Source organism: Dendrobates tinctorius, unplaced genomic scaffold, assembly GCF_039654945.1.
Source record: "Dendrobates tinctorius isolate UK_male_01 unplaced genomic scaffold, ASM3965494v1 ptg000158l, whole genome shotgun sequence".
In the NCBI taxonomy this organism is placed as follows: Eukaryota; Metazoa; Chordata; class Amphibia; order Anura; family Dendrobatidae; genus Dendrobates; species Dendrobates tinctorius.
In genome coordinates this window covers 22,585,628-22,601,312 of record NW_027361825.1, presented here as the reverse complement: position 1 = coordinate 22,601,312, position 15,685 = coordinate 22,585,628, and the positions used below count along the sequence as shown (strand labels likewise).

The 15,685-nt window shown below is 40.3% G+C and overlaps 1 protein-coding gene across 1 annotated transcript in view; it reads left to right on the top strand.

Annotated features, from left to right (window-relative positions):
• Window positions 1–15,685, top strand: part of RYR1 (ryanodine receptor 1) — a 212,965-nt gene that overhangs the window by 137,869 nt on the left and 59,411 nt on the right. The window contains exons 52-68 of the mRNA XM_073549100.1: window positions 3,931–4,009; window positions 4,089–4,178; window positions 4,367–4,510; window positions 5,133–5,213; window positions 5,390–5,465; window positions 5,649–5,772; window positions 6,469–6,584; window positions 6,953–7,020; window positions 9,642–9,763; window positions 10,021–10,070; window positions 10,845–10,905; window positions 11,013–11,251; window positions 13,978–14,059; window positions 14,146–14,276; window positions 14,362–14,682; window positions 14,768–15,008; window positions 15,149–15,236. Of these exons, the coding sequence (XP_073405201.1) occupies window positions 3,931–4,009; window positions 4,089–4,178; window positions 4,367–4,510; window positions 5,133–5,213; window positions 5,390–5,465; window positions 5,649–5,772; window positions 6,469–6,584; window positions 6,953–7,020; window positions 9,642–9,763; window positions 10,021–10,070; window positions 10,845–10,905; window positions 11,013–11,251; window positions 13,978–14,059; window positions 14,146–14,276; window positions 14,362–14,682; window positions 14,768–15,008; window positions 15,149–15,236 (2,113 nt within the window). The remainder of the gene's footprint in view (window positions 1–3,930; window positions 4,010–4,088; window positions 4,179–4,366; window positions 4,511–5,132; window positions 5,214–5,389; window positions 5,466–5,648; window positions 5,773–6,468; window positions 6,585–6,952; window positions 7,021–9,641; window positions 9,764–10,020; window positions 10,071–10,844; window positions 10,906–11,012; window positions 11,252–13,977; window positions 14,060–14,145; window positions 14,277–14,361; window positions 14,683–14,767; window positions 15,009–15,148; window positions 15,237–15,685) is intronic.

Here is a 15,685-nt window from a genome sequence, read left to right as displayed (position 1 = left end):
AATAAGTATTGAACGTCACAATTTCTTATGTAAATATATTTATGAAGATGCTATTGACATGAAATTCTCACCAGATGTAGGTAACAAACCATCCAATCCAAACAGGCAAAGAAATGAAACCATAGATGCCCATAAATTAAGTTATGTGCAATAATGATAATTTATAGGGATAAAGTATTGAACACATGAAGAAATAGAGGTGCATAAAGAAATGGAAAGTCATGATACCAGCTGAAATCTGTCAGTAATTAGAAAGGAATCTTGCCACTTAGTGAAAAAATAATATCGGTTGGCCCATAAAAAGGTGTCTCATTATCAAGGTGCCACCCAAGAAACATCTCATGATGGGTAAAACCAGTAAGCTGTCTCAAGACCTTTGCAACCTTATTGTTGCAAAACATAATCATGGCATTGGTTACAGAAGAATTTCTAAACAACTGAAAGTTAAGGCCCTGTCACACACAGCGAGATTGCTAGCAAGATCGCTGATTTTGTGACGCCACCGCGATCTCGCCAGAGAAATCGCTGTGTGTGACACGCATCAGCGACCGCCCCCCCCGCCGGGTATCGCTGATCGTGCAGGAACATCCTGGGCCATTGTCCTGCGTGTGACAGCGAGAGACCGATGATCAGTGACGCTGGGAGCTGGTATTCAAGGTAAACAGCGGGTATCTAAGAGCCGCGCGGCTCTTAGATACCCGCTGTTTTTCCTGGAAACCAGCGTGCATGCTGGTTTCCAGGGTAAACAGCGGGTTTCTAAGAGGTGCACGGCTCTTAGATACCCGCTGTTTACCTTGGATACCAGCTTGCTCGCTGGTCCTTATTGCTGGTGAGTCTGTCTATGTGACAGCTCAGCAGCGATCAGCTAACTACATTATGTCCCAGCGATCCCATCCACATCGGATCGTTGGTGGGATTGCTGGGACATTGAAGCGTGTAAGGGGGCCCTTATAGTGAGCACTGTTGAAGCCATTATCCAGAATTGGAAAGAACATCAGTTCACCATAAATCAGCCAGGACCAGGTGATCCCCGGAAGATTTCAGACAAAGGAATGAAAAGAATTGTCAGAAGAGTTATTCAAGAGTCAAGGACCTCTTGTGGAGAGCTAAAGAAAGATCTAGATCTGGAATCAGCAGGTACAATTGTTTCAAAGAAAACTATAAGTAATGCACTCAATCTTCATGGCCTGTATGCACGCTCAAATCGCGTGACTCCACTTGTAATAATAAGCATGATATGACGTAAGGTTCCCTGAGCATTACACTACAGATGAGACCCTGCCTGTCACGTAGCTGCAACCCCCCATCCTTCTTTCCCCCCCCACACACAAAACGAGTCTAACCTGAATCTCCAGTGTGTCTCCTCTGCCTGCCTGTAACCCTACACCAGATGTTTCCTGGGCAAACATTCTCATAGTCACAGCTAAGGAATGTTAATGAGCTACAGTATCTAATTATCTAAGTGCTAAGCATCTCTGGGAACTCCTTCAAGACTGTTGGAAGACCATTTCCGGTGACTACTTCTTGAAGCTCATCAAGAGAATGCCAAGAGTGTGCAAAGCAGTGATCACAGCAAAAGGTGGCTTCTTTGAAGAACCTAGAATATAAGACATATTTTCAGTTGTTTCACACTTTTTTGTTAATTATATAATTCCACATGTGTTAATTCATAGTTTTGATGCCTTCAGAGTGAATCTACAATTTTCATAGTCATGAATATAAAGAAAACTCTTTGAATGAGAAGGTGTGTCCAAACTTTTGGTCTGTACTGTAAGTGGAAGGAATGTCTTTGTTTGAAGCAACATGCGGCTGGATATAAGTATTGGTAATATTCAAGAGACTGAATCTCAAAAACCATACGCAGCAGAGACATGAAAATTACATTTCTGCAAAATGCACGACACCAGCATTCTGGTTCATAACTTTCACGGTTCCAGCACTCACAGAAACCGAGAACTGGATTCCACCTAAATGGTGTGTCATAATTACTGCATGTTTGGTCTTTAACTATTGGCTGCGACAGGCTAAAGAGAATGATAACATGGCGTGTTTATACGAGGTACCCTCTGCGAGATATAGTCATTATAAGTTTTGTAGTCAGAATTGTAACTTAGAGCAGGGGGGAGGAACATCCCCAGACAGCCCTTTTCGTGATGTCACAAACCCAAACCTATAAGGCATTCCCTTCCAAAAACTAGTCAGTTGAGCTGGAGGTTTTCATGCCTAAAGGACCCCAGATGCAGGGAGACGTGTGGCTCCGCCTCCTCCCCACATGGCTAGCCTAAAGACCATTAAGCAACTGTAAGTGTTGATTTTCTATGTTAATCCCATTTATTTTATATTTGCATTGTACATACCTACTGTCTCAACTTTGTAACATCTTTAATCTGTGTAATCACTGCCCCCCTTTTGGGGAATAAATTATAAAAATGTATTAGTCTGTCTTCATGCTCTAAGAACGAACGTACACGTGCCTTTGAGATAATTATGCTACTGAATTAAGTGGGCTTCGAACCCCTCTATTAAGTTTATAACTTAAGCAGAGAAATCTGGAGCTGGTGGCGGCAACGTGTGTTCTGGGCCCTGGGCACTGCTGAGAGTGACGGAAGGGTTTTATAAGCTAAATTGGGGTGGCTGCGGCCAGAGCATTTTATAATTTCCTCACTGCAGCATGCCGGGTGACCAGACCTCATTGAAGCAGCCGGCCGGCGACCCATTATCCCAGGTGTAGTTCCCTGACTGACCTGAGGGTAAGGGGTGTGCCGGAGAGCTGCGAGTTCCAAAGTGGAACTGGAAAAAGTGGGATATACATAAATCCCTGCAGTTCGTGGAACATTGTTAGCAGTGGTGGGGCATCCAAAATAACCCCCCTGCGATAAATGGTTACGGCGAAACTAGCTTGCTGTTTTTATCACATGGTGCCAGCGGTGAGATAACTAAGATAAGCCCCCACTGTGCCTGTGATAGCCTTGTGTCGGCAGTGCATCGCATCCCTCCGTCCGTGACATACCGGTGTCAGCGGTGGGATCGTGACACCACTGATGATCGAAAAGCATGTACAAGCTCGTTTAAATTTTGCTCAGCAACGTTTAGGCAAGCTTGTGAAATACTGGGAGAGTATAGTTTGGTCAGATGAGACCAAAATTAAATAATACAAACCATGTTTGGAGGCCAAAAGGTACTGCATATCACCCCAAAAACACAATACCAACAGTGAAGTTTGGAGGTGGGAACATCATGGTGTGGGGCTGTTTTTTAGCATTCATCACTGGCAAAATTCATATGAGTAAATGAAGGATGAATGGACAAATGTACCGAGACATTCTTGATAAAAATCTGCTGCCATCCACCAGGATGATAATGATGACATGAGGGTTTACATTTCAGCAAGTCAATGATCCCAAACACACAGCCAAGGGAACTCTCAATTGGTTTCAGAGAACGAGAAAATATAGCAAATATAGCTGCTAGAATGGCCGAGCCAATCACCAGACCTGAATCCAATATAAAATGTATGGAAGGAACTAAATCTCAAAGCTCAAAGAAGGAGCCAACGGGACCTTTAGGATGTGAACAGTGTTTGTGGGGAAGAATGGGACAAAATCACACCTGAGCAATGCCTGCAGCTAGTTTCTCCCTACAGGAAGTACAGTATAAGCAAGCGTGTTAAATACTTTTACCCTGCGTCATTTCTCATTATTACACATAAACTAATTTATGGATATGTATGGTTTGATTTCTTTACCTGTGTGGACTGGAGGGGTTGTTACTGACATCTTTTATAATTTCATGTGAATAATACCTTTAGAAATAGATTTTCTTGGAAAATTGGGAACATGTTCAATACTTATTTCAGCTGCTGTATATAGTATAAAAATGATAATAACAAATCAGTATACTCAAAAATAACATTAATATTTAATATCGCAGTGTAATCATTCCTGAAAAGCTGGATGGCTTCATTAACAAATATGCAGAGTACACTCATGACAAGTGGGCTTTCGAGAAGGTAAGAAGGTCTTCCTTGAATTTGGTACTATGAGGTCTACATGAGAACTGCTCCTGGTAATTGTTGTACTTTGCTTTAGATCCAAAATAACTGGTCCTATGGGGAGAGAGAGGACGAAGAAGCCAAAACCCATCCCATGCTGCGCCCCTACAAAACCTTTTCTGAAAAGGTAAGTCTAAAATTCGTAAACATTAGATGGTTTGATGAGGTTGTGTCTCGGATTTCTCTCATGTAGTTTAAGAAATTAACCAGAAATTGACGGCGAACTGAAGATGGTTAATCCATCAGTTTATTGTCTGGATGGTTAAAAATGTAAGTCACAAGAGGATTCACCTTATGCAATTCTCCAATTTACAGGACAAGGAGATCTACCGCTGGCCGATCAAAGAGTCATTAAAAGCCATGATAGCGTGGGAATGGATGGTGGAAAAAGCCCGAGAAGGAGAAGAAGACAGGACTGAGAAGAAGACGAAATCACGTAAAATCTCTCAAAGTGCCCAGGTAAAATCTATCTCATATCTATCGAAAACTACAAAAAATGGTTGCAGCAATCCAAAATCAGATGATGAAAAAAATAAATAGTATTTAGCTCATGCACTGTTTTGGTTCAGTGGCAGATGCTGTCTCAAGCTCTGGCATTATGAGCAGAAATGTTGCTTGGGCTAATTAAAATCCATCATCTTTTTCCATCATCTGACTTTGGAGTGCTACCCCCATTTTTTGCAGTTTTCTATATATAAGAGGTTTTTGATGATAAACTTGGAGGCTTTGCACCAATCCATACTTTTTCTTACTTTCCTCTTCTTTCCTTTCTGTTCCTTTTCTTTCTATTTCGTTGTTTTTCTTTCCTTTCCGTTCCTTTTATTTTTGTTCCATTTTGTTCCTTTCCTTTCCTTTCTTCCATTTTTGGTCATTTATGTTGCTTTTCTTTCATTTCTGTTCTTTTTCTTTCCTTTCTGTCCATTTTCTTTTCTTACCTTTTTTTCCTTTCCTTTTCTTTAATTTTCATACCATTTCATTCCTTTCCTTTACCTTAATTTACTACTATCTATCTATCTATCTATCTATCTATCTATCCATTCCTATAAAATTATTTTACCATTCTGCTTTCCATACCTTGCAGCAAACCTATGATCCCGCAGTACAGACCTTTAGCCCTACACCCATGGACCTCACTGGAATAACCCTGTCTAGAGAGCTTCAGGTAAGAATATCATTTTGATCCATTTCGATTTTATATCACAGACTGAACAAGTATGAAATGAACATTTCTAGATACATTGATGATGACATTGATGATGTCCCCAGAGACACAATATTATGAGCCCTTTATAAACCCGTAGAAAATGAACCTTTATTTCTTTGTTATTCCGGTTTCAGTCAATGGCTGAGCAACTGGCAGAAAATTATCATAACACATGGGGGCGTAAGAAAAAGCACGAGCTGGAGGCCAAAGGTAAGGTCAGAAAAGCCTCAGTTATGAAGTCTTATGTTAGCTTCTATCCATCCAACCCTTCATCAGTACAACTTCACATGGCCTGTTCTTGTTCTGTAGAACAATTATCCACATCTACTTTTGCCTATTTGTGTCTTATTTGGTTTCTGTCTAATTTTAAATGCAAATGATCTTTTTTTACAGGAGGAGGAACCCATCCCTTACTTGTACCCTATGATACGCTAACTGCCAAAGAGAAGGCTCGGGACAGAGAAAAAGCTCAGGAACTTCTAAAATTCCTCCAGATTAATGGATATGCTGTGACCAGGTTGGTATGACAGAAGAGTTGATGGAGTTCCCATTGTATAGTACTAACACAGAAGCCAAATTCCCGAGTGAAGGAACTTTTATTATGGCAGCAATCTGCCGATAACTGAACAATTGCTCCTTTGTAAACTAGTGGCATCTTATAACAGCAAATGGGCTGCTAACAGCATACAACTGAGACCAAAAAAACTCATTAACAATCATTTGTCTTCGCATGATTTCGCTCATATAAAAAGCCTTTAAAGAGAACCCGTCACTTACTAAAAATATTATTTTGTTACCTGATGTAAATGCCGCTGTTCTCCTGAATCCGGCAATGTTTTTCTTTTGTTCCTGCGCCTCTCTATTCCTGTGATTTGGCCCCTTTTTAATTCTATATAAATCTAGTCTTGTTATTCAACTGGGAGCGGTCATCAAGAAGAATTTACAATCACACCCACTTGGATAATAAGACCAGATTTATATACAAGGAAGAGGAGGCCGTCCTTATCTCAGGAATGGAGAGGTGCAGAAACAAAAGAAAAACGTCGCCGGATTCAGGAGAACAGATCCTCTTTAAACTGGCACCATTCAACTTTATCATATATCATTGATCAGGCCTTTACTGTACAACTAGCTGAGACTTTAATTTAGCGGTGTGAAGGTGGAATACATAAAGTTATTGCTGACCATTGGAGATCTTTTCTTTTTCTTGCAGGGGTCTGAAGGACATGGAGCTGGACACTTCCTCTATTGAAAAGCGTTTTGCGTATGGCTTCCTGCAGAAACTTCTAAAGTTGATGGATACAGCCCAGGAGTTCATCGCGCACTTGGGTATGAGGACGGGGATCTGTGATGCTGCACATTGGTCGTCTCTTTGGAGCAACCCTAAATCCTATCAAATATTATAAATATATTAACATTCCAATATTTCTTAAGGGGGCCATACTCAGATAAATTATAAGCGCACCCGCCGCTTTTGGTGGCACCAGATCACTATATAATATGTAAGGGGTAGAGATGGTTTGGAGTGTTCAATTTCAACATGCCCAATCCTTTCCCTCTCAGGGAAGATAACTCATCACTCGAGTTTTCTGGCATTAATATTTTATCCAACCCCTATTTTTGTCTTGGTGTTCTTGATGTACTAAGTCTTGACTTTGAGAACTTTCTAGATGGGTTTTTCTATTTTGACATTTCAGAGGCCGTTGTCAGCAGTGGCAGAGTAGAGAAATCCCCACATGAGCGGGAAATCAAGTTCTTCGCAAAGGTTTGTGATATATATATATATATATATATATATATATATGTATATATGTTATTTTACACTTTTTTGACTATATCTATGCACTGGGGTGAAGCTATGGGGGAAGGAGTAATCAAAGCATGTGTCTCATGTGCCGGGGGTGCCATTTGCTTTGGCCAGGGCCTTTACATCATAGACTGGGCCTGTGAACTGAAAAATTGCCCAGGTCAAGAATAGTCCATTTACAGCTCTGGCTGCATTTTGGCAAAAATCTAAAATTGAAGAATTGAACTACCCAAATCAGCCAATAATAGAGCAATGTGTGATTACCAACCATCACCGGTCTGCAAACCCTGTCTTATGAGGAAAGGTTGCAGGATTTGGGAATGTTTAGTTTGCAAAAGAGAAGACTGAGAGGAGACTTAATAGCTGTCTACAAATATCTCAAGGGCTGTCACATTGCAGAAGGATCATCTTTATTCTCATTTGCACAAGGAAAGACTAGAAGCAATGGGATGAAACTGAATGGGAGGAGACAGATTAGATATTAGAAAAAACTTTTTGACAGAGTGATCAATGAGTGGAACAGGCTGCCACGAGAGGTGGTGAGTTCTCCTTCAATGGAAGTCTTCAAACAGAGGCTGGACAGATATCTGGGATGATTTAGCGAATCCTGCTTTGAGCAGGGGGTTGGACCAGATGGCCCAGGAGGTCCCTTCCATCTCTACCATTCTAGGATTCTATGATTCTATGATTCTACTGTATAAAAAGAGATGTTATCAGTCATTGTACAGGAGAAGGAGGAGGTTAACTGTGATATCACCTATTGTGAATGGTGGTCCCTGTGTTATCTACTGTATATAGAGATGTTTTCAGTCATTGTACAATAGGAGGAGGTATGATCCCAAAAGAAGTGTGTAAGTATAAGGACGTTCCCGAAAAGGGCACTTACATGATTAAGGTATATGGTGCTGGCTTCCCCATCACCCCAACGCGTCTCCTGACGAAGAAGTGAAACGCCCGTTGGGGGCGTGATATCACAGTTAAACCTCCTCCTTCTCCTGTACAATGACTGATAACATCTCTTTTTATACAGTAGAATCATAGAATCATAGAATCATAGAATGGTAGAGTTGGAAGGGACCTCCTGGGCCATCTGGTCCAACCCCCTGCTCAAAGCAGGATTCGCTAAATCATCCCATACAGATATCTGTCCAGCCTCTGTTTGAAGACTTCCATTGAAGGAGAACTCACCACCTCTCATGGGAGCCTGTTCCACTCATTGATCACTCTGTCAAAAAGTTTTTCTGATATCTAATCTGTGTCTCCTCCCATTCAGTTTCATCCCATTGCTTCTAGTCTTTCTTTGTGCAAATGAGAATAAAGATGATCCTTCTGCAATGTGACAGCCCTTGAGATATTTGTAGACAGCTATTAAGGAGGAGGAGGTGAGCTGTGTTATAATCTATTGTGAATGGTGGATCCTATGTTATCTACTGTATATAGAGGTGTTTTCAGTCATTGTACAGGAGGAGGAGGTGAGCTGTGATATCATCTATTGTAAATGATGGATCCTGTGTTATCTACTGTATATAGAGATATAGAGGTGTTATCAGTCATTGTACAGGAGAAGGAGGTAAGCTGGGACATCACCTATTGTGAAAGGTGGATCCTGTGTTACATACCTCATATAGAGGTATTGTAAGTAATTGTATTCCTGTCTGTGATGATAATGACACAGATAAATTGTAATCTGTACAGAACAGGAAGTACAAGTCTAGTATAAAGCATAGCCCAGTTTGAACATTTGTTTTTCATTAATATCCATGTATAATTTGTGAATGGCACGTCTAACAACGATTCATGTAAAACAACTCAGACTAATAGAGGCGGAGATCTGAAGAGATCAATTAAAAAATAAATTTTTTTAGTTTATAATACGCTTTAAAAAAACCTTAAAAAAAGCAAAATGTCCAACAGGGAACACTAGTGTGGCCAGTTTCAGTCAGTTGCAGTTTATGGAAGGGGTAAAGATTATTTCCAGTATCATACGACCCTTCTTTTTAAGTTCTTAGTAAAACAGGCTTCGGTCTAAATTAGGAGTGATCATTTTGTGGAGATGGATCAGATATATGGCCAATGTGATGTCAGTGCCAGAAAATGATGTACAAGTCGCTGGTTCTAAAGAGATTTGGTCTCTATTTAAGCGAGTGCTATGAAATTCCACTCCCATTAAGTAGTCAGAGTATAGGAATTAAAGTGTGCATTACAATTGCCTTGTAGCGATAATCCAAGTGTGATCCTAGTCTAAATTAATATAAGAAATTGCACTTATTTGAGAAAAACTGACTCAAACAGGTAATTTTGGGATTTTCTGTCACATTTCCTTTAACCATTTCTTAAATGAACTGAAGGCTCAGGACATTCCCACAACAGCACAGTGCAGGTAGTCAGCCGAGGAAGCATGGCTGAACTTCTGAAATGTTTGAAGACATTGTATTAAGATAGTTTTCTGGATAGGAAGTCATCTTCTGAGGCTGATGGGGAGTTGGGTAAAACAATTATTTCACATGATTTCTGGTGAAAAAAAAATCTCCATATGAAAAGTGTTTACAATCAGATGACGCCATATTTCCGCTGTACAGATCCTTCTTCCGCTTATCAACCAATACTTCAAGAACCATTGCCTCTACTTCCTATCCACACCAGCGAAGGTCCTAGGTAGTGGTGGACATGCATCAAACAAAGAAAAGGAGATGATCGCCAGGTCAGTGATCAATGCAAGCTCATCATAATGGCTTGGTTGTTGGATTGAAAGGCGAAATATTGAATCTGATTGACAAGAGAGGGGAATGTTTTAGATGCGAATGTGGATTTCTCTAAATGGACGTGTGCAGTAGAGTCTGATGTGACATAAGAGTTCCCTTTGTGGTTTATAGAATTGTTTTATCCTGTACATTAGACTCACTTTCACTGTCTCTTCCCCTCCTTCTCCCCTATACCTGCCTCTCTCACCCTTCTTAGCCTATTCTGTAAGATGGCAGCTCTGGTACGGCACCGCGTGTCTTTGTTCGGTAAGCAGTGAGATATTGCTGCTGTGAAGGTCCTCTCATTCCACTAATCTTTACTGCATGAGCTGACCCCTTCGCCATACTGACTGGGTCCACTTGTTTTTATTTCCCCTCTCGATTTGTGGTGTAGAAGGGGGCTGTAAATGTTTGAGTTTTGCTTGGGTCAAGTTACAGGAAACCTGTTACCCCTGTAAATCGTTCCTACCATTTGTCACCAGAAAGGATCTTTGTAAAGGTAACACATACCTAAGGCATATTTGGTCTTCTTTACGTTTCCTGGTCAGTCTTTACTAAGCTAGTACCTGCTCATTTCAATGATGTGGACGGCACCTACATACACATTTGCAAAAAAATCAAATGCATGCACAGAGAAAGTAACAGACTTTGGCTTGCGCATGCATCGGAAGAGAGCTCGGGACTGCTGCATGTACAGACCAAAATACATTACTCTACCCATGCAAGGTCAAAGACTCTGCACAAGTACCAGTTTTAAGACCTGGAAAAAGGGATTATCCAGCATTGACCAGGACTCCTAGACGGTCACGATATACCCAGTGGACTCTTGAGTCTAGATTTACATATGGCACTGGAGCTTTAATTAGTATCACTTACAAGGTATGTGGTGCAACACCTGCCTAATAGTTCTATCTTAAGAAAGATGTTTTCAGGTCACCAATGGTGGTGGCAGATTTATGTTGGGATAAATTTTGCTGACAGGTTTCCTTTAAGGGATTTACGACTTTCTACTACAATTAATGTCTCCCAATATTCCCACAGGAACTGATGCTTCAGCTGTTGTCAACTGCCTGCACATCTTGGCACGTTCTCTGGATGCCAGGTGATAATGCAAATGTTGTATATATGAGCATAATTACCATATTTTACTCATCTCATCGCTCACATAAAAATATATAATATATGTCTCTAAATTAATCTTCTCTACAGGACAGTAATGAAATCTGGCCCAGAGATAGTCAAGGCTGGTTTACGTTCCTTCTTTGAGGGTGCATCTGAGGACATTGAGAAGATGGTGGAAAATCTAAAACTTGGAAAGGTTTCTCAGTCCAAAACCCAGGTCAAGGGTGTGTCTCAAAATATCAATTACACCACGGTGGCCCTCTTGCCTGTTCTGACATCGCTCTTTGAGCACATTGCTCAACATCAATTTGGAGATGACGTCATATGTAAGTTACTGATTTTGACGTTGGGTAAGGGTCATCCAAAACGTTCATGTCAAACACAATAGGCTGAGAGAAATAGACTTTGTATGGCATTTAGAAACCTCAAATACTATTTCTGACAAGATAGACTTACGAATGTGTTTATATAATAACATAGTGTCACAACACAGCTGTCGAGTGACTCAGGACCAGGAGTTCCTTCCTTGTCCCTAACACTAAGGGGCGCCCTAGCTCGCCCTGCTCCCCAAGATACTTCAGATGGCGAAGATGCTGGGGCCTCCACCCTTGCCTTATCTCCTACAGCAGCCCTTTGTCTGTCCCCTTCCCCCACCCGGGGAAGAGAGGAGCTACTGTGTACTGCAGTACACCAACCCGACAGACAGGGGGACAAAGACAAGGGTTAACAGAAAACTCCAGGCATACAAAATATTCACTCACATGTAACAGAGGAATGCACCGAGGCGTGGAGGTAGGGGAACAAACCAAAATAGAGAAAGATAAGGAATTACCACACATACAAACCAAGCAACAGTCACTGATAACTCCTTCAACTCTCCTTCTCATATGTGCTCCTCTCCCACCGTTAGCCATGCAGCAAATTCTAGCTCTGACAAGGATTAGTAACAGAGCCCAGATTATAAAGGGAAAAGGAGTGGCTAGCCAAGTACAGCTGTGAGCACAGGGATTCCCAACATGGATGATTAACCCGTTCTGCCAGAAGAAATAAACACATTTAAAATGAAAGAGCAGTGCTTCTTCTCAGTGCCGGAGTATGAGCAATCAGATGCTGCGGTCTTCTGGCTCCACAGTGTCGCGGTAACCTCGTGACACATAGTTTGTAATGCCAAAAAAACCCTCTAGCCTATTTTCCAGTGTTAGAGTTGCCCAACCTTTTCCACAAAGGGTCACCGCTTCAAATTGTTTTCAGTAGGTATGGCAAAAGAGCACAGACAACACACTTAAGTGTAGGGTCAATATGACTCTAGTTACAGAGACAGCGTTTATACCAAGCCATTCATACAGATCAACTTTTGGGCATGTAAATTCTATTAAATAGGCAAGAATCACTGTTTTAGTTAAGGTCAAAAAGTCATGATCTCTTGGAGTACCGTCACACATGCATTAGTAAATTTCTATAAAAAAGCAAGATACATTGTTTCTTTGGTCAAAAAGCCACAGTCTCACGGAGTACTGTCACAGATAAATTGGTATCTTACACTAAATGAGCAAGAATCATTGTTTCTTTGGTCAAAAAGCCACAGTGTCTTGGAGTACTGTCAACACAACTGCCAGATCATGTGCGGTGTGAATATATGTAAGACATATTTTATCAAACATTACCGAATAGCAGATTAATATGATTACTCTGATACCAACAATGTTGATTCAGAGAAAGGTTGAAACTCCATGAAGCAAATATCCTGCATTTTAGGTAAAAAAAAATCTTCCCGAATCCAAATCCCTGGACTAAAGACTTATCTCCAGAAAGCTAATACCTAACTGGTAAGATATGATTTCAGGCCCCTTTTCAACTTGAGTTCACTATAACAGATCCTTCTGGCAAAAAGTGTCATAGTGTCACTGCTGTTACAATACAGAAGTGGATGTTCTTTCGACAAAGGACAGAAGTGCTGCAAATTTTAACTTCAAATCTGATTTGCGCAAGTAAAATCTGCAGCAGTTTACAATACCAGGCAAGCAAATGAGATTTTATATATGCCACTCACATGCTGCAGATTTTCTTCCAAGTGGAAATTGATTTAAAATCCACAGCATGTCAAATTTTGCTGCTTTTCTTAACTGTGTATTTATACTTTTCAATGTAGAATCTCAAAATTTCAAGCAAAATCAGCACATAACCATGCAGATTTTGCTTCTGATGTGCTGCAGATTAGATTGTGTGAAAAGAAAAGTTTTTAAATAATAGAAAAACTTCTCCATTTAGAAATAAAGAAATAATAAATATCCTTTTAGAATGTTTCTTACGTCTATAAAATTTATCTCATAATATAAGTTGCTTATCCTCTATAATAAACATTATAAAATTGCTGTTTTTGGTCACCACACCACACACAAAAAGTGCAATAAAAAAAGTTCAAAATGTCATTAGTACCCAAAAATTATGCAATTAAAAAAATTCAGCTAGGCAGCATGTAAAAGAAACAATCCGCCATGCAACTCCATCAACAGAAACACAAAAAAGTTTGGGTTCTCAGAAAATGGTGACACAAAATAAAATTTTATTTTCAAAGTTCAGAATTTTTTTCACTCACTAAAATAAAAAAAAATACAAGTAGTCTGAAAAATCAGGTTGCCAGGTCACTTTACCACACATTAAATGGTGTAAAACACACAAAAAAATTCAAAATACACTGCTCAAACAAATAAAGGGAACACTAAAATACCACATCCTGGATATCTCTGAATGAAATATTTCAGTTGCAAATTTTTATTCATTACATAGTGGAATGTGTTCAGAACAATAAAACATAACAATTATCAATGTAAATCAAAATGAATATCCCATGGAGGTCTGGATTTGGAATGATACTGAAAATCAAGGTGGAAAATCAAATTACAGGCTGATCCAACTTCAGTGGAAATGCCTCATGACAAGGAAAAGATGCTCAGTATTGTGTGTGGCCTCCACGTGCCTGTATGTCCTCCCTACTGTACAATGCCTATAATTGCATTAGACCATTGACAAGTTGCTTCTTCTGTCACATTAGTGGATGATGTCCAAGTCTCCTGTTACAGAACTTTGTGCAGTATCTACTCTCTGGGAACCACCAAGAACCCCTATGTTGAAAAGTAAGAGCGTTCATCATGTACAATTAATGCAAATAGTGGAAAAGGAAATTTCAAGATGTAAAATTTGTATCTGTGTCCTATGTCAGACAGCGTCCAGCTTTGGGAGAGTGTCTGGCCAGGCTTGCCGCTGCCATGCCTGTGGCTTTCTTGGAACCACATCTGAATGAGTATAATATCTACTCGGTTTATACCACCAAATCTCCTCGGGAGCGTGCCAGTAAGTATGAGAACAAAACACTAAAAAAAAATCACTTCTCATCCAGTTTTTTTTTTAATTTGCACTTTTTGAAATTTTCCATAAGTTCTGGGTCTTCCAAACTCTGTTGAAGAAATGTGTCCCGACATCCCTGATCTCCAGACTTTGACTAAGGAAATTTCGATGTTGGCTGAGTCTGGTGCTCGATATACAGAGATGCCTCATGTAATTGAAGTAACATTGCCTATGCTGTGTAATTATCTTCCTCGCTGGTGGGAAAGAGGACCGGAGAACATCCCAGATGATTCTTCACCTTGCTGCACAAGTGTCACTTCTGAACATCTCAATGCACTTCTGGGAAACATCCTTCGAATTGTTGTTAACAACCTTGGTATAGATGAGGCCTCCTGGATGAAAAGGCTAGCAGGTATTTTATAAGGCTTAGTTTTTTGATTTTGTAGGGTAGTCAAGAACACCAAGATTACAACACATATAAAATGTTTCTCCACCAGTGTTTGCCCAACCCATTGTAAGCAAAGCAAAGCCGGAACTTCTTCGGTCCCATTTCATTCCCACTATGGAAAAGCTGAAAAAACGGGCAGGCAAAGTTGTGGCAGAAGAAGATCAGCTCCGTCTTGAAGCTAAGAGTGAATCTGAAGACTCTGAGAGTTTGATTCGTGATGAGTTCTCTGTTTTGTGCCGAGACCTCTACGCTCTTTATCCTCTACTTATCCGCTATGTGGACAACAACAGGTATAATAACCAACAGGCCACTAAGTGACTGTAAAAAGATCAATGTTTAATGCGTTATCCTAATGAGCCAACAAAATATCTTATTGCAACCTGGAGTGACATTGGCATTACCAATACATTGCATTACTTTTTTTTTCTAGAGCAAACTGGCTGACAGTACCCAACTGTGATGCAGAAGAACTGTTCCGCATGGTTGGAGAAGTGTTCATCTTCTGGTCCAAGTCCCATGTAAGTTCTAAATACTAATATAAATATATCATAGCCAACTCCCATCCTATATGGAGCAAGCTCAGCTCTCAGGGCTGTTCCTTACACCCTGATCTGACATGAGACCTACATGTCTATCATATATTTAACAATCCTTGTGGCATGACTAAGGCAAGTCTGACACCAACCTATAGAAAGATATTTCATGATACTTACACTTAATCAGAGCAGAGTTTATTTGGCTGAATGAGAAGTTCTTGGTGCAGCTTTTCAGCATGGTGAGAACTGGCTATCCTTAAGGAGACCAACTGAGACATGGAATTTCACTGGCATTACTCCACAGGAAAAACAAATTTGCTAGTTTACTTTACTTTCAATGGAGAGCTAATTTACATTTCTTTGAAGCCCAAAAGCCCTTGTAAGTTGCCTTCAATATGCTACCATTAACTTTTGGAGAAAAAAAGAACACT